General features: G+C 40.4%; 1 protein-coding gene across 1 annotated transcript in view; it reads left to right on the top strand.

Annotated features, from left to right (window-relative positions):
* PAPPA2 (pappalysin 2) overlaps positions 1–21,391 on the top strand; it is a 313,770-nt gene that overhangs the window by 262,152 nt on the left and 30,227 nt on the right. The window contains exon 21 of the mRNA XM_022556566.2: positions 11,484–11,555. Within this exon, the coding sequence (XP_022412274.1) occupies positions 11,484–11,555 (72 nt within the window). The remainder of the gene's footprint in view (positions 1–11,483; positions 11,556–21,391) is intronic.

Below are 21,391 nucleotides of genomic sequence, written 5' to 3'. Positions count from 1 at the left end.
ATACAGGAAGGAAAGTGAAGGAGAAAATTACCACTAATAAAAAAATAGGAAAATAAATTAGAAAAGATGAAAATAAAACTGAAAACAGGGAGAGAATGACTAGAGGAAGTAAGGAAAGTTACCTTTCCTGCCTCCATTTCCCACTCTCTCTAAACCCCCAAATCCTCTCTGGAACCTCTGATATTCAAAGTCAGTCATGAGCGAGATCCATCACATCTGTGAGCTTTCCGTTCATTTTCATCCTCATTGGAAACCCTGAGGATTCTGCCTCCCTGCGGGGTCCACTGGTGCCTACTTTCTCTCTCACACCCCTCCTGTCTCCGGGCCTGGGAGAGGAGCAGATGTCCTCCTGTCTCCTCAGCGCCACTTCCAAACTCTTCTCCCTGCCTCCTCCCTGAAATCACCCACATTTGAATCTAATGCCAACAGAATAAAGCACTCACCACTCTCAGTGCAGCTGTCACCTTCTGACCCTCAGTTCACTCCCTCCCCTGATTTTTTCACCACTTTAGCTCCTGGCTCACAGTCACTTTACCTAATATTCCTGGCATGACTCTTACTGATTTCAACATGCACACACTGGGTCCTTCCCACACCTGGGTTCTCAGTTCCATGGCCTCCTTTGACCACCTTTACCTTCCTGACTTTCTCTCCCATATGCTTTCCTTGGCTTACTCTAATCTTGCCACAGTGGCTCTTGGCTAATTCTTGAACAGGCACACTCCCACCTCAGGACTTTTGCCCTGTGGCTCCCTCTGCCTAGAATGCTCTTCTCCTGGGTATCTTCATGTCTTGCTTCTTTGCTTCCTTCAGAATTTTACTCAAATGTCAGGAAGGCCTCCTTTGACTACTCTATCTAAAATTTTAACTCCCCTAAAACTTTGTTTCCCTTCCCTCTTTTATGTTTTTCTCCTTAGGACTTATCATGACCATGCATATTATATATTTTACTCATTTATCTTATGTATTAATAAGTCTCTTTCCACCAGTAGAATAAAAAGGTCAATGAGGGATTATTGTTCACTACTATATCCCCAGATACTAGAACACTAACTGGTATGTAATAAGTGTTCAATAAATATTTGTGAAATGAGTAAATGAAAAAGAGAAAGAAAAGGCTATACAAGTATGAATGGAGATGACCTTGTAGTCAGGAAGTTATTTCTTCTTAGAATGGGAGGGTGGGGATATCAGAAAGCCTGAGCGCTTTGTTGCTTTATTAGACTGTCTAATAAACAAAAACCTTGGAAGGCTATGCCCACAGAGTCACCAAGAGATGGACGCTAGAGAGATACTACATTTCATTCGGAAATCATTCTCAGATTGCTCCTTTTCTCTCACAGGCTAATTGTGCTGCCGTATTGGCAGGGATGTGTGTTAAAGCAGGAGGATCAGGAACAAATACTCTAAGTATGCTTTGGGGTGGGGGATGGGAGTAGCGTGACCCTATTAATTCAGTCAGTCACTCACCCAGCAAACACTTATTGGGGCTTACTGTGTGCCCTGGAACTGTGCTAAACGTTGGGAATATGAAAAGGAAAAAAATGAGAATCCTTCTGTTTACAAGACTTATAATATGCCCACGAAAACAAACATTTATAATAATGCAACATGGGAAATGGCTTGCTTGTGGTAGAAGAGCTGTGGGAACACCCAAGAGGAAGCATCTAATTCTTCTGCTCAGGAGCTTTGGGGAGTTGGGGGAGGATCAGCAGGCCAGGAAGCTTTCCCTCTGGGTCTTAAACTATGATCGAGGGGAAAATTCTAGAGGATAAGGAGTGGTAAGGAATTCTGTGTGTCTGAAACCAGGGCACTGCGGTGGTGAGGGAGAGGGGAGATGGGAGGTAGAAGGATGAGATAGGGCAGCGGCTGGTGGACGAGATCCTGTAGGGCATGGCGACCCCTCTTAAGATGTTGAACCCAATGAGAACGCTATGCAAGAGGTGGCCCACCGCGGGTGGGAGGGCGCTGGGAAGACCGTATGGAGCAGGAAGGAGAAAGCCAGAAAAACACCTTGTCTGGTTCTCCCATCCCAGCCTTTCTAGACTTCCTGTCCCATTTCCCACAGTCTGTTGTGAAGGTTTAGCTGGAATTACAGTACCTGGAGAAAGAACTTCTGCCTCATGTTCACGGAGTGCCAGATGGTCAGCCCCTTGAACTCAACTTCTTATGATGAAAGACTTCTCTTTCTCTATAAGCAGCTAAAGGGGGAAAGGCTTGGGATGTTTACAATCCATTTGTCCCACTTGAGAAATGAACTGCTTCAGGAACCCTTCTACAATCACTTCAGCATCTACCCAACAAGACGTCCCATGGGCACAATCGATGCATGCAGGGTTTGTCAGGCCAGAGTGCAGGCCTTCCGGTGATGGGGGGTCTCCGACCTCTGCTTTCCAAATGGGACATTCAGAGAAGAGCAGTTCACTTTTCTTCTTGAAGACAGCAGGGATACCAATAACAGAGACTTGACTATTTCCAAACTGAAAAACAATATCTTCTATTTTATTAAAACCTCCCCTTTCTCAACCATCCTTCGGGGGAGTCATTATTATTTATTTACCTCTATTCCATAGCATTTTGTTCATGTTTACATTCCTAGTTCCTTTTTCAGTGCTGGGCAAATTGTAGGTGTCTTATGAATGTTGGCTGAGTAAGCAAAGAAATTGCTGTAGCATCATTTTCTACTTTGAAAGTAAATATATATTTTCTTCTCCAACTGGGAGCACTTGCTGCAGCTTCGTACTGCTATGTATAATTATATCCTTGTCAATTTCAAGTTGCCCACCCCAGAAAGAAAATGCAGAATTTATTTTCTTCTTAGACCAAACACCAAATGTTATCATTTGTATCACTGCATTTATCATGACTATGGTCTAGTCAAGAAAAAGAAGTCAGTGGAAGCAAAGGAAATAATGATGAGGCTATTGCCCTTATGTACCCAGGTCCTCAGAGATGAGATTATGCCCCAACCATAGATGGTCCCATTTTGTGGCACTCAGTGGCTCTTGAGGGGCGGGAAATCTAAGCTTGTCCTCACAAAAAAGGAGAAATGCCTTATACACCAAAACAGTTGTATTAAATGAAAGTCTTCTTCGAGTAAAAACCTTGTAACTTACATTGATTTATCTTGAAGAATGTTCCATATTGTACTCAATCTTAAGTTTTGGTGTCCTTCAGAATCACTTGGGCAGTTTGTAAAGGGAGCAGACTTGGGTTCCCCCCTTTGGAGAGACTGCCAGTGCCTTGGGGTGTGCATCTTTTAATAAGCACCCCAGGTAATTCCACTGTAATGCTTTGCGAAACACTGCTATTAAAATACTGGCAACATAAATATTTTAACTACAAGTACACCTATTTGGAGCCTGGCTCATTTGTTTAGTAAATGATGATCTCCTATTTCGTGTAAACCCTTGCTATCTCCCATACTTCAAATACCTGGTATCTGGCAAGACTACAGAGCAATGGATTAAATTGCATCATTTTCTCTAGTCTGCTTCCAATGACTTCATTCTTTGTAATAAAAATGGTATCTTACATTTGGATAACGCTTTATTGCTTTCAAAGTTGTGTATATATACATAATATATATATTTTGGAAATTTATAATTTCATTTGAATCTTCTCACAAACCAATAAACTAAGAAAGGAAGATTTTATTATCCTTATTTTACTGACAAATTAGATGCTGTCGGGTTATCTGTTCAAGGTTGCACAGCTTTCAAGAAATGGAGAGAGCAGTGCAGCCAACTTTTCTGACTCCAAGTTCAGTCATTTCCCCTGAATCACCCTGTTGGCTGTAGTCTTTTTTCCCCCTGGTGTATGTTTAGGTTAGTTTGCCTATCAAATAGAAAACAAGTCACTTGCCCTAACTATGAGAACCTCCTCATTCCCCCATGTCCCTTCCCTCCCCGTGAAGTCTAACAAAAATAATTGAGAGAGATATTTCCCTATAATACTGCTTTTCCTTGTTGTGAAAGAGTTTGTTTTTAAAGAACAATCAAGTATACGTTTTAGGTTCCTATAACATTTATGTGCCTGTCTCTGGGGGTTCTACTGGTTTTTATTCCTGAACATGATACCTGACTCCTAGAATAATATACTTTCCATTAAAGGAAGAATTTCTGAGGATTTAGGTAGTCTGGAGTTTTGATGAAAAACAACTCAAAGTGGCAATTGTCAAAAGAAGAGTGAGGTCCTCCTGGTTTCAAATACTATATGACTTACCCCTTGGAGCCTCTGTCTGCCCATCAGCAAGAATGAGGATGGTGTTATCTATCTTGAAGTGTTGTTATAAAAATTCAAAATAACACTTTTGCAATGTCTTGCACAGTTTCTAGCACATAGTTCTGAATTACGTAAAAATGGAATTTAAGTTCACTTAGTACAAATCTTACCTTTGGAAATTTCCAGCCTCTCTGAAAAGATACCACCTGCTATCTATAAGAAAGAAAAATATTGTTCTATAAGTTCTATGCTTTGCTTGTTAGTGTGTGTAGATAGAGGTGTGTAGGTCATATGTTTTTTCTGCGCCTTTTGCAAATGGGGCTGGGAAGACAATTAATGGCCATTCAGTGCTTCCTATTGGACACCTCTGACTGAAGAAGCAATTTCTAACGCCTCTGGTTATGAGACTGAGAAGAGAGTAAGGATGAACGTATACTATTATTTCTAAATGTTTCAAGGGCATGCTGGCTGTAGGAAACATGAAGTAAGGATTTGAAATTCCCAAATGGACTTTCTGGGCCTTTGTTGTTGTAATGGCGTTTTCCTCCTTCACCTACTGCACCCAGGGATTTAGACCTTTCTATGGTGATGGCATCAGCAGAGACATATCCCTGCAAAAGAGAGGATGCCAAACAAAAGGGCTTCTTGGCTGTCAAATAAATCCCTGCCAGTCAGGGTGACTGAGCAGTGGAAACTGGCAGCTAGGACAGACAGGAGACAGCCAACTGCCCAATCAGTACCATTGCTCATATCTAGGGGGTCTGAGCTGAGGGTGTAGGAAGAGCTCCCCATGGACTTCCGCTGAGAGCATCTGGTGTTTTTCTCATCCCTGCTTTTCCTCTTCTTCATTTTCCGCTTTTCTTCCTTTTTTCTGTCATTCTGACACCAAACTGTAAGAGTCTTGGGGGTAGGAATTATGTCTTACTCAATGCATGATTCATTTCACCCATTGCTCAGAGCGAGGTTGCTGTGTGAAACCAAAGAGCTCGAAGAAGACAGTGCCTCCCACCTCCACAGAGCCATTTCTCATGGCAAACCTTTGGATTTTTCCAGAAAGCCTATGTAAGGTTGATTTTTTATTATTGTCCTTAACCACTGTGTCTAGAGAATGTTTTATTATATCTTGCAACTTTCCTGTTTAAAATAGGAAAATTGACATTTTGACTTACCTTATAAAGAAGTGGTCTTTTGAGAACCAGATTTCATGGAGAGATTTTTTTTTTTTTGCACATAATAAGGCAGTTGTTTGCATGTAAATGAGTTTTTCTAAACTGTATTTGAAAATGTTTCTTTGTGAAATACAAAAGTATCCATCATAACATCTCATTTCCCTATTAGTCTGCTTCATAAATTCAGTTTTCCCAGATTGCATAATCCTTTTTTCCTTTTTTTTTAGTATATCCTAATTAGGAATTAGTGAGGTCCAAATTAATGAGATTTTCCTGTGGCTACACACGTTAGGTTTGCAAAGTTCTCAACACTGCATGGAATCCCTCTCTCAACTCCCCAGCTCTTCAACAGAATTGCTCAGTCAAAACAATCCTTATAATTTCTGACTTTGTTTTCCCAAGTTGTTCCCCAAAGGATTAATAATTCCTTAAATATAACCAAAATGTTTTAAGAGGAAGAGAAAAGCAGGAGGAAAAAAAGAAGATAATAGTCACAGTTTCCCACTATCTGGTCTCACCCTCCAGTCTGTCCCCTCATCTCCTAATCCTCCCCCTCCCCCCACCCCGAGCGTCCTCTTGATGGGTGCAATTGTGTGTAACAGCTCCAATGACACTTGCCACACATCACGGGAGAACAAATCCCTCAGACATGAGTCATGAAAAAATCTTCTTTTTCATCTGTTTAAAACGTGGCATTGTTCCCTCTCTGCTTGAGTAAGTCTCAGGCATCAATTCCCTCTTCTCTAGAGAAGAGTAGACAAGAGTGTCTTGGAGGATGGGGGAAGAATAACCACAAAGTATATTGCAGGGTAATGTACTATGGTCCAAATAAATATGCAAAATAGTGCTGTATTTTATTTAGGGCTGCATACATATATGGTAATAAGGAGATCATCACAAACCTGGGCAAGGAGCAGAACTTTGTGATCTGATGTGATTAGTAGCCCATTCTGTCAAGTAACTATTCCTGATAAAAAACAATTGAGCAATTTTGTATTAGACCTTAATGTTGGCTAACCATCAGTCTTGTGACCTTTAACAACACATTTAACCAGGCAACAGCCTTCATACAGCCCTATGACCATCCTAATAATCCTTAACTGGTTTTCTTTCCCTCTTTCCTCCGTCCCTTCTCTCTCTCTCTCTCTCTCTCTCTCCCCTCCTTTCTCCCCCACCCCATCTTCTCCTTTCCCACCTATGCTCTCCCTTTGTTCTTCCTTTCTTCTCTTTTTTCCCTTGTTTTTTAAAAAACTTTAAAATAGTCCAACCAAGAGGAAATCTTTAAACTGGTTTTCTCATGAACTTTTTCTTTTTGAAAAGTTTAAAACAAATCCTTGGCCCTTAGTTTTCACAATTGATTCATCTGAGAAGTGGCTTGCTAATAGTATAACAACTATAGTTACAATTATATACAAATGTATAGAAATAATAATTTTAAAATTCAGAATAGTTGTTATTAATAGGGAGGATGGAAGGAGAATGATGTTGGAGGGACATATATAAGGGACATTAATTGAATCTCTAGTGACAGACTCTGGAAGCAGATAAAACAAAGTGTCATGATTTGATAAAGCTGGGCAGAGGATATAAGGTTGTTTTTTCAATTATTCTCTATAGCTTTTCAAATGTAATATATAGGATTATAATTTGTCAAAAGCATTCCAGAAAATAAGAAAATCATATTGAACTGTTAAACGATAAACTGAGGCATATTAAATATTTTAAGAGTTTATCTGAGCAAAAAACAATTCAAATCGGGTAGTGCCATACTGGGTTTAGGAGTACTCTACCAACAGCAGCTGCGGAGAGACTTGGTTATAGAGAAAAGGCAGAAGCAAAGTAAGGAAATTATTGATTGGTTATAGCTTAAAGCCAAGTTGGTTGTTCATGATTGATTGCCCTTTGGTTTCAATTTCATAACCTTGAGACATTGACAGGCTTAGATTCTGCTTTGCTTCCACAGGCCACCGTGGCATTAGAGCCACCTCAGTGTAATGGCCTCCTTGTTTAACTAATTTAACACACCTCACCAGGAGCTAGCCCTTCTATGCCAACTTCTCACTAGTTTTCCTCCCATTTCACTTTCCTCTTTCACCTCACTACCACAAATGTGCCCATAAAATGTAGGATCTGAAAAACATTTAAAATTTTTCTCCAATTTTGATCAGTAAGTAGTTATTCAATTAATTCTATATGCAGATCTTTTCATATGAGATGAGTGACTTTCATAGGCCAGAAGATAAAGAAGAAACCTAAAGGTACAACACCCTATTTAACGGTTGACAAGTACTTGTTGAACGTTGTCTCTCTCTAAGTCACTGAAATAAGATGTGTGAGTGGGAGACAGTCCCTATTCTCAAGGATTTTGCAGTCTAGGAAGATATATGACACAGGTACCAGAAACTTTGGTAATCTGTACAGAGATCGAGGAGGTTGCCAGTCTGAATTAGTCTTAAGACTGAATTATAGAATATTAAAAAATTCATTGAGATGGGTTTTGTCAATTCCACTATCATGAGTTTATTGAACAGATGTAGTTGCACATGTATGAAATGACTTATACATAAGCTTTGTTTGTTAGAGCAAAAGACTGAAAATGACTTGAATATCCATTAATATGGGTCTGATTAAGTAAATTAAGGTACATCCATGAAATGGAATAATATGCAATCAATAGAATGCAGCAACCCATATACCATAAAATGAACAGAACACCAAGAAATGCTATGAAGTAAAATAAAGTTAGACAGTCAAACAACAATAAACTAAAGCACTAAATAAAATTATAGTATTTCATACTTTGTGTGAGGAAATAAATAATTTTATATATGTATATATGTTCATAGACTATCTGTAATGACATAAAAAAGAACTAAAAATAGTATGCAGGAAATTGAGTAGTTGGGGAGAGTGTGTATCCTTTTATGCTTTTTAGATTTTATACTGTGAACATGTATCACATAATAAAATTAAATTACATAAAAATACAAAGATGTAGGGGAGTTCCCTGGTGGCCTAGTGGTTAGGATTCTGGGCTTGTGGCCCAGATTCAATCCCTGGTTGGGGAACTGAGATCCCGCAAGCCACATGGTGCATCCACAAAAAAACAACAACAACAAAGGTGTAAAAAATAAATTGGAAATAATAAGAGAAAAGAACACTGGAGAATGTATATGTATAGCTGATTCACTTCGTTATAAAGCAGAAACTAACACACCATTGTAAAGCAATTATACTCCAATAAAGATGTTAAAACAAATTGAATGAATGAAAAAAAATGAACCAACTACTGATACAGAGTAGAGATGTAGAGGCTAGTACTACAAATGGAACAGTGATGAAAAAAAGACTGGAAAGAGAGAGATCACAAATTTCACAATAAATGGTAATTGCAATTTGCTTCAGCAGAGCAAAATGAAGAAGCTGTTATGTGAAAAAGAATGCACATATATTGTTTCCATCAGATAACTGTTGAGTAGCATTTCCTAAAGTGAGTTCCACAGAACATTAATCTGGAGAGATGGTCACAAAAGAAAACCAAAAGCGTCTGTGGTTAAAAAAAAGAGCACTGGAGAAAAAGAATTAAAAGTAAATACAGACAGACTCTTTTCCTTTCTTTCTTTCTTTTAGGTTTTTTTTCTTTTGTTTGCTTTTTTCCTTTGCAATGTATTTTTAGAATTTCTCAAGTATTAGAAGATCAACACTCCTGCATGTAGAAAGGTGGTGGATGGAGTAGAAGGTATGAAGGGCATAAGAAAAACTGATCCAGTCAGTTCAGAGTGTTCTGGCAAGTTCTGGCTATGGTCGTCATGTGAGGGTGCTGAGGCTAAGTTCCCCTTCATGTGGAGGAATTGATGTACTTCCAGCTACCTCCCCCCATAGACTTTGAGTTCTTTGAGGGCAGTGACAGGACTGGTGGATCTTCAGATCCCTCTTGCTCCCTGAGGAAACTGGGTCGTAGTGAGTGCTACATTTAGTCTGAATTGAATGACTGACTGACTAGGGTGGGGACTGGGGGTCCTTAGTGGATTCAGTGCATGAGAAGGAATAAAGTTGCCATGTATTTGCATTTCAAGGGTTCAAATTACTGCATTTTGCCATTACCATTATCTGGTAACAAAACATTCAGAAAAAAAGAAAAATCCAGAAAGTTCCAAAAAGCAAAACTTGAATTTGCTGCTTTCAGGCAACCATTTCCATAGCATTTACAGTGTATTTACAGCTATCTCCATAGCTTTTACATTGTATTAGGTATTATAAGTAATCTAGAGATGATTTAAAGTATAAATAGGATGTTATATGCAAATAGAATGTCATTTTATATAAGGGATTGAGGAGCCTTGGATTTTGGCATCCACGGGGGTCCTGGAACCAACCCCCTGTGGATATCAAGGAATGACTGTATATATTTGATAATTCTTTTTTTTTTTTAGTGCAATGATAATTTTTTTAATTTATTTTTTACACCTTTATTGGAGTATAATTGCTTTACAATAGTGTGCTAGTTTCTGCTTTATAACAAAGTGAATCAGCTACACATATACATATGTTCCCATATCTCCTCCCTCTTGCGTCTCCCTCCCATCCTCCCTATCCCACCCCTCTAGGTGGTCACAAAGCACTGAGCTGATCTCCCTGTGCTATGCGGCTGCTCCCCACTAGCTATCTGTTTTACGTTTGGTAGTGTATATGTGTCCATGCCACTCTCTCACTTTGTCCCAGCTTACCCTTCCCCCTCCCCATATCCTCAAGTCCATTCTCTAGTAGGTCTGTGTCTTTGCAATGATAATTTAAGCAAAGTCGCCTTCTACATTATTACAGTATAGAGTTTTGAATATCAAAAGAACTTTTTAGGGTTTACAGTATTTATTGCCTCTTTAGGGAAGCTGTGAAGGAGGACTTCTAGTTTATAGTAATATAACTCCAGAAAAATACTGCAGATGCGCATTTGCATAACTGACTCTGAGGTATATACTCATATACCTACAGCTTAATATATGCAAATGTCTCCAATCTGATCATTGTACAGTCTTAGCATTCTAGAATGTATAATTTTCAATTACTGGAGTGCTGTTTTATGTAAAACTCATATCTCACAATGCATCATTTTTCTTCTGGTTCCCCTGAATTTCTATTGTACTGAATTTAAAATGTGAGTATGAAAGTCCACAAATGGGTGGATTGGTAGCAGGTTATAAAGAGAACCTCTTTTTCTCTTTGAAACATCTTTTGGGACTTTCTCTTTTCCTGAAGTGTATCTTTTGAAATCTTTAAATACAAAAAATTAAAAGAAAAAAAACTCCATGAAAATGAGTTATTATTATTCATAAAGAGTAGATGACTACTTGTTTAAAGGCACATCAGGAAATGGTCCTTGGGCCCTGGTCAATGGTCAGAGAAGGTCACCAGTGTTTTAACACAGACACGTCTTCACACTCTCACCATCTTAATGTTGGTGCCTGGCGGTTTCCCATTAAGCCTATCTGTCCAGTGCGTAGACCCTCTTTTATTTCCCACAAGGAGGCATAACTGGTGCTGCCAGGAGTTGCAGAGCGTGCAGTTTGGCCCCACTCCTTGCTTGGACACTCACATCTTGTGATCTGGGATTCCTGAGATCCATTTTCAGTTCAAGACTCTTCTTATGAAGCTCTGTTTCTCAGCCTTTAAAACTCCATGGTCTTTCCTGATGAACACAAGCCATCTCACAATTTCTTGTAACTTGATTTAATATTTCAAAATAAATGGAACCAATATTATGCCTAGAGCCAAATTAAAGTCATTTTAGTATTGAGGATGCTGTTTTTAAGCACACCTACACCATTCTGGATTTGATAGCTCAGGGAGGGTGAAGATGATGAAGAGAATGAAAGATTCCCTCCATTAAGAGATTCCCCCTTGGCTTCACCTGGCAGAATTAGCAGTTCCACGGGAAAGACCAGACTATGGCCTTGGACCTCTTCATGCAGCACAGCTGGGGCTTGCTCCTCAGGGAAGGGGTTGGGCTAGTGGGGTAAGCTCAGGATTTGCCCCTTCTCTCACTGACCAGGTGTCTTTGCTTTTGTTTTCTGTTCTTTCCGTCTTCCCCTTCAGAGCATCGTGTGCACTGGGCGGCGTCAGTGGCACCCAGACCCCCTCCTGATCCACTGCATCCAGTCCTGTGAGGTAAGCCACCTCCCCTCCCCCAGCGCAGACCAGAGCTCTCTGTTCTGCTCACCTTATGGAGACTTGCGTCCTTCTGCTTCAGTATTTGCCCTTTCCCAGATCCTATGTCCTTCGTGTAATCTCTTAAATTTAGCTCCACAATCCCCAAATTACAGATATTAGGATTTCTGATTTTGCCTTTTTTTTAATTTTAACAAAATCTCCAGGGTTCCATTTTAAATGACTTAATAAAAGTTAAAAGCAAGTCAGAATTATTTATGGTTTTGGGATTCTCTAACCGGGCCTCACTGGAGTTTAGTTAGATCAGAGTTTTGCAGATCAGTGGCCCACAGACAGGGGTTTGGCCAGCTCAGTGTCTAAAAACAATTTTGTATTGGTTGCCAATGCTTGAAAATTGGGATTTTCACATAAAATTCATATGTGTATATGTAACTTTACACACACACACACCCTTTAAGCCCTCTCACCCTGGGAATAGCCAGTAGCAGATACAAATACTGTAGTCTCAGGCTACAGTTAGGCTTTGTCATCAAAGTCTTTCACTGGAAGTAATTAAGCCACTTAGCAGCAATGCTCAATAATTCTGGCTGTGCCTAGTGCGCTAGAGAGAGCTGTTTAACTTGCCCTTGACTTCCAGCACCCTCCCCCCACATACACACCCAACCCACATGCCTGTTAGTCCCTGGATTCTCCTGTATCCCTGTTTCTTGTATCTAATTCTGGGAAACTGGGATCTCCATGAGGCCAAAGAGGGGAAAATTGTGGGGTTTCAGACAAAGGGAAAACTGGGTGGGGAAATGATACCAATAAAATACCATCCTGAGCGTGCATCAGGAAAAATGCTAGCATGGAGTGTGCTTTGTTATGGTGTGGGCCAACAAAACAGCTCATCTTCTGCCATCATTAGAAAAACAGATGGCAGTGGGGTGGGGAGGGGAGTGAGTGACTCATCCACTGGGCAGGGGGTAGCAAGGGGGACGAGGAGGCCAGGGAAGGAAGGAGATAAACAGACAGAGGATTCGAGAACTTTGGCGAGATCAAAGGGATCCTGAGAATTCCCTTCTGTGGCTTCCAGGCATGATTGCAAGAGGGAGGGTGGATGGCAGGGCTTGGAGCTGGCTTCGGTGTTTCCCAGGAGGTCACAACACAGAGCTTTCCCCATTTGTCCTCCCTCTGTGCTGCACCCCAGCACATGCTCTGGATCCCTTATCCAGAGCTTCCCAGGCTTCTTTCAGCCCCTTTGTTGGCGTGACAAGGAACAAACCTTCATTCCCTTTTATGACCCCTCTGCCCAGCTGCTATCATGCACAGCTTAGGCTTGACCACCACACACCTGTTGGTACCCACGCTCCAGGGCTTCTCAAAGCATGGCCCCTGGACCAGAACAAGTGGCATCACCTGGGAACCTGTTAAAAATGCACATTCTCCGGCCCCATCCGAGACTTACTGAATCAGAGACTCTGGGGGTGGGGATCAGCAATCTGTGTTTTAACAAGGGCTCCAGGAGATTCTGAAGACCGCTTAAGTTTGCAAACCACCGCTCTGGTCACTATGGGAGCAGACAAGAAGGTTCCTAGACTATGGATCCCTAATGTGAAGCTTATTTGTCTAGGAATAATTTTAGCCTACATTATTCATTCACATTCTGATTATTCTACAGTATTTCCCGAGACTCTCTGGGTAGGACAAGATTTGACAGGACATGATTTTGCTTCCTGTTTCCCAGCAAAGGCTAGGAAGAGAAAAATAACCCTTAGAGGGGTGGACGGGAGGAACAAAGAAGAAGAATCAATACCTGTATAAAGGGAAAAGGAATTGTGCAGAGCGGGGCGCATGGGGAGAAGTAGAAACAATTCTGAAGGAATAAGTAGTAAGAAATGCAGAGAGGGAGGGCGAGGATGGAAAAGAAAGGACAAGAGCGGCTGAAACTGGCCTGTTCTAGGGGCAACTTGGCAGACACTTAGTTCTTTACTGGAAAAAAGTCAGCTAAATATATTAGGGAGAACCAAAGAGTGTCAGAGACAGACGGAGAGAAAACAGACCTGGATGCAAGATGAACCGAAGAGGGTTAGGTGGGTGAGAGCAAGTTTTAAAACGTGTGGCACAGAAATCTGATACTTTGTACCCCAGTGTCTAAAAAGGGTTTTCTTTTTTGGCTTTCCAATAGCGAATTGAATTCTAAGATGTCCCCTTAAGACATTCAGCCTCATAAGAGTGAAGTACATCATTCTTTATTGGTCTCAGTACGCCGAGGCATTGAACCAATCCCCTCACTGTCCCACTTCACGCCTGTGTTGTGTCACTTCTGCACCTCTGTTTGTGTCCTATCCCCTTGGCCACAGAGTTTTAGCCTTCAATTCTCCACTAGCTATGCCTCTCACTTTTCTTTAAGAGACAGCACTGAAGGTTCCCTCTGAAACATCTTATGTAAATAATGCCATCTTCTCGTGGTCACTTACGCTCCCATTTTCTCAGGAGCACGTGTGTACCACGTATCTGGAGTCCAAACCTGTTCATGCCTTAAATTCTATTTTTCTAGTTGATTCTTGTGTTTCACCTTCTTGACCCAGACACTCCTTGTATTTTCTATTTCTTTTGTAATTTGCAAATGGGCAGGGAGTGGTAATTTGGTTGGTGGAGAAGTTTTGAAGTTAAACAAATATAGGTTCAAATCCTGGGTCAGCTGAGCGGCGTAAGCCTTTGTGTCTTAATCTGTATTGGGAAGTGGGGGCAACACAGCCATTGTAAGGAGCTGTGATGAGGGAGTAATGTGATAATGGACATAAATGTTTAAGCATCATGCCATTCCGGGTCCCTAGTAGATGCTTATAGGGTGGTTAGGCGCCATTAACCACTCTGGGAATGCTTACTGAATGCGTGCAGCAGAAGGCAGGGCAGAGCCGCTGGGTGGCCTCAACGCGGTTAGATGCAAACTCTGAAGATGGGAAAAGGGAAAGAACAAAGGAAGAAAGGGGAACAGACCGTTCCCTGGAGACCCTCTGAGAGCCACAGTTTGCAAATCACTTGGAGACAGCTGCTGAATCTAATCGGTCATGAGGAGCTCTACTCATTCCTACTCTTGCCCTCACTGGGGCCTCAACATCTCTCACCTGGGCTATTGCATTAGTTTCCTAATTGTTAACCCTAATCCCAGACCTGTGCCCATTAAAATTATAGACAAGCACACGAATAGTCAATGCTAACTGTGTAGAAAACAAAGACTTATTCTGCCAATGCTTGGCCAATTGAGTGCACTCCTTTCCCAGTATGTGGAGGGGGGGGGTAGCGGGGAGGGTTGTCCTCATTTTGTGGGGTGATAATTGAAGTGAGCGTTCACTCCGTCAATGAACACATTATACCATCAGATCATATGTGTTATCTTCTTTTTCCTTCCCTCCTCCCTCCCTCCCTCCCTCCCTCCCTTCCTTCCTTCCTCCCTCCCTTCCTTCCTTCCTCCCTCCCTTCCTTCCTTCCTTCCAAAAAGTCATATTTATTAATTCTAACAAAGTCTGCAGTCCTAGGTTCCATTAAACTAAGAACATCTTGTTCTCTAGGGAATGCAGCTGGAAATAAAGACCACACTTCCAGCCTCCTTTTGCATAGAAATGACTAATTTCCTTCCTGTAGGATGATTAAAATTGAGTGCCCATCGACCTACATTTTGGTTCTGCTTTTTCTGTGAGCACGTATTTCTTACAAGTTTGTTGTGCTTGTCAGCAGCCCCCCATTTTGGATTACAATTTCTGATAATTCTCTAACATTTTGAAGGTTCTTGTAGAGTTATGCTTTTTCAAAAAAAAAAAAAACGTGGGGGCAGCTGTGGAGGAGGACGGAGGTGGAATGATGTCAGAAGAATTAGGTTCAAATTCTGAGTCTACCCTTTTAGCTACGTGTTGTATCTGTCTGGCTTTCTCTCAAAACTCCTGTGAGAGTCAAGTGAAATAACTGATGTTAAGGTGCTATGTAAATTGCCAAATAATATAACATATTTGTAGTGGTATTGCCTAAGGAACGATATACATCACTATGTAAGGATGGGCTCTTATTGAAACAATATGTACATATTAAGAATCAAGAAAGAGTCCACTCACACCCACTTTATATCTTTATGAGTATTATATACTGCAGGTGGCCATGGTTAATTGATGTTATTGAGGCTTCCAATAAAATTTAGAAAACTTTTAAAGATTTTTTTGGGTATTTCAAGTAAGTCTCTCTGAACATGCTACTATTTCTCCTATAAATTCTTATACATACCCTTGTAAATGCCTATCTTTCACTTATCACATTATTTCAAGATTATATGACAGGTCTGTCCTTCCTACAATCTGTGAGCTTCTGAGTTATAGGATGTGTTTTATTCCTTTGAAAAACACAGACCTAATTCTCCAATGACACCTGCTTCTACCCCTCTAAAGGCAGGGAGAGAGGGTTGAAGGTAGACCTTTGACTTTGAAAGTCTCGAATCGAGAACGATTATATTGGATTTCTGAGGAGTAGCACAGTGGAAGGAAAGGGAGGGAAGGAGTAGAAGGTGAAGGAGAGAATTACAACCCTGCCATGCATAGAATCAGAAAGCTTTGCAACAGGGGCAACCCAGAGGAGCCAGAGGAAGGCTGTCAGGGGTCCAGAGGCAGGCTTGAACCTCAGTTCCATCCCTTAGTACATGTTTCCTTGGGCAAGTCCGTTAACATCTCTGAATTTAAGCTCCTCAGCTTTAAAATCAGGTGGATACAATTTATCTTTTAAACTTGTTCGTCAGATACCTGATACAGAAAACTATGGAGATGCACCCAGGGGTGTGTCGTTTGGGAGCCTTTGAAGAGGTCATACCTCAGGAGAATGTGAGTCATGCTGATTTTTCAGGAATAACTGGAAATATCCCTTGTTTCTGGGGATTTTTGCCTTCTGCATAGATTTTGATCTTTCTGTTAAGATTTGTGGCTTTAATGGTTAGGTTTGATTTCTTACTCACTGGATGGGTTGCATTTTGGAAATCTGTTGGCACCGTCCTTCCTTGGCTTCAGTCCAAGGTCAGTTCTGCTTTTGGTTTTTCTTCCATCCTCCTGGTTCTAGCTGGCAAGAGAGAACTCAGACGAAGAAAGGGTGGATATGAGAGTCAGAACATGATAAAGGATGAGCAAGCGCCCATTGTATGAATGTTCAGTAAACATTAATTGAATCTCATTTATCAGTCATACTGAGTGACTTCTGTTACTCACCGAAAAATTAATGCTTCTTCCCACTATCTATTATTCTAAGACAGTGGCAGGAAATACATATGTAGGTGCATATACATTAAGAGAGTGAGAGGCCAAGCTGATCTGGAAGAAGATTAGGTAAAGAATTGCTTAGTAAGACTCTTTGGAGTCCCTATCCAATCATTTTGATGTTCTCAAAGGAATGAGGAGCTTACAGAAGACTGAAAGTAAAGCTATGTAGCATGTACCATTTTGAAAGAAAAGGGGGTTGAACAATAAAGCCTATGGGCCTGCAAGCTTGGTTTTTCTACTAGGAAGACTTCTAGGACAAACTTCTCTATGGGCCTGCAAGCTTGGTTTTTCTACTAGGAAGACTTCTGGGACAAACTTCTCTAAGTCCTGTATTTATAAGGGATATACTCTCCTTTTCAGTGTGATGTTTTGTGACAGAATGATTGGTCAAAGAGATAAAGGAGAAATCACTTTTTAAATTTAGCAGGTGTGCCATTCTAGTCCAAACGATATACCCCTAATTTAAGAAGACACCTAAGGAGTTGACCACATGTTGGATCACTACTGTAGATTGTGCTGAACTGGGATGGATGGTCCATCCAGTGGAAAACTCAAGACTTACTCTGACCACCCCTTGTCTTTACTCATTTCACATGGGCAGTGGACTCTGCTGATAGTTTTTTCTTTTTGTTTTTGTTTTTAAAGTGTGCTTAAGAATTACTTGGAGTGCTTATTTTTTTAAATGTAGATTCTTAGGTTCTGCCCCTCCCTCCCAATTTTTACATATCAAGTCTTGTGTGGAGTCCAAGAATTTGTTTTTTTCAGAAATACCCCAGGTCCTTCTAATGTAGGTGGTCCTCAACTGCACTTTGAGAGGCACTGGGCAGGAATGAATTAATACACTCAAAGATAATTGTATGCAATAGCATCCACATCACATCTTGGAGAAAAAGGTTCCATCTACCAATAGTTAACCATTTATCTAGTGGGTTCTTTTTTTTAAAATTAATTTTCATTGGAGTATGGTTGCCTCCACCGCACAGCAAAATGTGTCAGCCATACACATACAGATATCCCCTCCCTTTTGGACTTCCCTCCCATTTATGTTACCACAGTGTACTAGGTTAGTTCCCTGTGCTATACAGCATGTTCCCATCAGTTTTACATAGCGTCAATAATATATATGTGTCAGTCCCAGTCTCCCAATTCCTCCCACCCCACCCCTTTCCCCCTTGGTGTCCATACATTTGTTCTCTACGTCTCTGTCTCTATTTCTGCTTTGCAGCTAAGATCATCTATACCATTTTTCTAGATTCCACATATATACGTTATTATACGATATTTGCTTTTCTCTTTCTGACTTACTTCACTCTGTATGACGGACTCTAGGTCCATCCACGTCTCTACAAATGACCCAATTTCATTCCTTTTAATGGCTGAGTAATATTCCATTGTATATATGTATATACCACGTCTTCTTTATCCATTCCTCTGTCGATGGACATTTAGGTTGCTTCCATGTCCTGACTATTGTAAATAGTGTTGCTATGAACATTGGGGTGCATGTGGTTTGTTTTGAATTATGGCTTTCTCAGGGTATATGCCCAGTAGTGGGATTGCTGGGTCATATGGTAGTTCTATTTTTAGTTTTTTAAGGAACCTCCATACTGTTCTCCATAGTGGCTGTATCAATTTACATTCCCACCAGCAGTGCAAGAGGGTTCCCTTTTCTCCACACCCTCTCCAGCATTTATTGTTTGTAGATTTTGTGATGATGGCCATTCTGACTGGTGTGAGGTGATACCGCATTGTAGTTTTGATTTGCATTTCTCTAATAATTAGTGATGTTGAGAATCTTTTCATGTGTTTCTTGGCCATCTGTATGTCTTCTTTGGAGAAATGTCTGTTTAGGTCTTCCAATAATTCTTGAATAAATGAAGAAATCACCTGAAATAGAATTAACATTAGAAAGATCAAGGATAGAGGTAAAAATATCTGTCAGACAGTGGTAAAACTGAAATTCTTATAAGCCAGAAAAGACTTAATTGTTTTAAAATTACAGTTAAATTTTTTAAATGATGGTTCATTGTGGGTAAACAGTAGCCTGACTATGTTCTTAAAATGACAAGCTACCTGCCAATAAGTGTAAGTGAGACCAACCGAAAACCCGAGTATTTCATTGCCTATCATTATTCTCACCATTGATCTGATCCTGTTTTCTCTCTGGGTCCAACTTCTATAGCCATTAGAAAACACAGAACGTGTTGCAGGTCACAAAAATAGCATCAAATGCTTGATAATAATACCTTTGGTGAAAAATAAAAAGAATTGGGATCTTTAAGCCTAAAAGAGAAGGATAAAGATTAATGCAGTAAGTATTTTCATGTAGTAAACATTTCATATAGAGAAGAGTTAACAGCATCCCCCAATAACAACAGGACAGAAAATAATGGGCTTAAAAAGCTGAATGAACTATTTAAAGTAAATCTGTGTGAGAATATCCTGGAACTGTTAAACTTTATAGAAGTTTATAAAGGGAACTGTTTAAAGGCATATTAGTCTTTGGAGCATTTTAAAGGGATGTGTATTGTCTTCTCTCTGATATGGTTAAATATTTTCTGATGTCTCAGACACAGATGATGGTTCGGTATTCTCACTCCTTGTAAATCTATCACTCCATGGATTTAAATGTAAATATATTTGTGTTTTCTGAAGGCAACCAGTAGGGATATTTTTAAGTGTCATGACTATAACGAGTACTACCTTGATAGGAATTTGTACAGGAGGGAATTGGGAGTGGAAAGACAGGGGTGAGGAGGCGTTGGGGATAAATTTAGCTTTAGTGAAGTGGCTGCATTTACGTAAATGTAGGTGGGCAGTTGTATTATTTTTACACATTTAGTAGCTGATATCAACAATGCTTCCATCACTAATTCATTCCATCTGCTCCATCATTCCTTAGATTCTTTCTTCTGTGTTGTCTTGGACCTCTCTCTGCCTCCCTTTTATTATTTGTATTCCAGATGGTAGCCCTGTTAGCTGTGTCTGGGACATGTGCTTCTCTATCACTCATGGGCACTGCCTGGGTTTACTGCTGTACCTCTAGGATGTGAGGGCCGATATATAATTCATGAGGTGGAAATGATGGCATGAAAATCGAGGTTTTATTGCACCTTTTTTTCTTTCCCAGACTTTGAGCCCAGAAGGAGTAGAGAGGAGCTAGAATCAGACTAAAACGCCCCATTTTAGGAGACGCGCTTTATACTTGGGTGCAGAATGCCTGCATGCAGATCTGAATGCGATGATCAGAGATGGGGGTGGGAGAGGGTCACAGGTTAGCCTGCACGCGATAAATACCCGAGAAATAAGTGATTTTTATGGGCCTCCGCATGATGTGTGGCCCTTTTGGAGGAAGGCTTTTATTTCTGTTAGGGTTTTGTCCCCTTGATTTTTAGCACAAGATGTCATATATAAAGATATATATAATTTCACTCAGCCTCACAGTGAAACCTGTTCAGCCATTCTTTTCTCAAACTTTTATCCTTTCTGTTTGTAAGGTTTATCTCTATTACTGTGCTTTAGTAATGCCTTTTTCATCACTAGATAGTCACAAATTTCTTTTAATAAATGCCCCAAACTTGATCTTTGAAGTGTGACCAGATGGAATTTCTACTGATCTTTTCCAAAAAACCTCTCACCTGAGTCTGTCTTTATAAATTCCTTATTAAAAAGAGAAAAAAATGAATCTTTTTTTATGATACCTGCATATAGAAAACCAAATGTTCCAACCCAGCTTTATCACTTTGGGCACTGAGATAGCGAAGTTGTTTAACTTCTCTTATTTCCTTTTCATTTACATTTTGTCATTGAAATGATAGCCAACAATTAAACTTCTCTTTGCCACACTTTAGCTGTTCACAAATCAGATATGATAATCATTCTTTCCCACGCTTCTCAGAGGACAGATCATATGGGCTTACTTTTGACATTCTTGCCAAGCTCTTCAGTATCTATGGGTGAAAAGAAGTTAATTAGGGTGGAAATAATAATGGCTTAGCAGCTAGTAATGAGAACAGCTACTCCACTTCTGGTAGGGGTAGTGTGGCTCCTCACAAATCTACATCTAAATATGTGTTAGACGTGCTAAAATCCAGAGGAAAAAATGAAAATTAACTTACGTTGGAGCTGTCTTCCAGGCTCACTGGCTGCCAAGTTCCAATCCCCACCCCCCGAGATTTGTTTGTGAATTTCACCGCCAGTTTTGTGCAGTCTCTGCACCGGCCTGGAAATCTGGGTATGTCTTTAGGCTTGTCCAGAATCCCGTTCGGTTCAGGGCTCTACTTTAGATCCTCCAGTTGGAATCTCTGAAAATCGGACTCCAAATGTTAATTAGGACTAGTTTTTTCATACTGAAAGCTAAAACCACTGTGTTTTTTTCCCTGCTTTTTTAAAAAGTAAACCATTAAAGGCACAACCATGTAAATTGTAAAACCTCCTCTAGATTAACAACGTTCATGAGAATTTATGCTTAAGACTCCCTGGGAACCACACTGTGACATCCCGGTGGGCCTTCTACCAGGCTGCATTTTGCTTCTTTTGTCTTCTCCGGCCTCCTGGGTGGGC

The sequence above is a fragment of the Delphinapterus leucas genome, chromosome 1 (assembly GCF_059928025.1).
Source record: "Delphinapterus leucas isolate spDelLeu-1000000601 "Yukka" chromosome 1, BTC_Dleu_Yukka2, whole genome shotgun sequence".
NCBI classification, from domain to species: Eukaryota; Metazoa; Chordata; class Mammalia; order Artiodactyla; family Monodontidae; genus Delphinapterus; species Delphinapterus leucas.
Note: the sequence above shows the minus strand (reverse complement) of the source record. Positions and strands in the feature narration are given on the sequence as shown.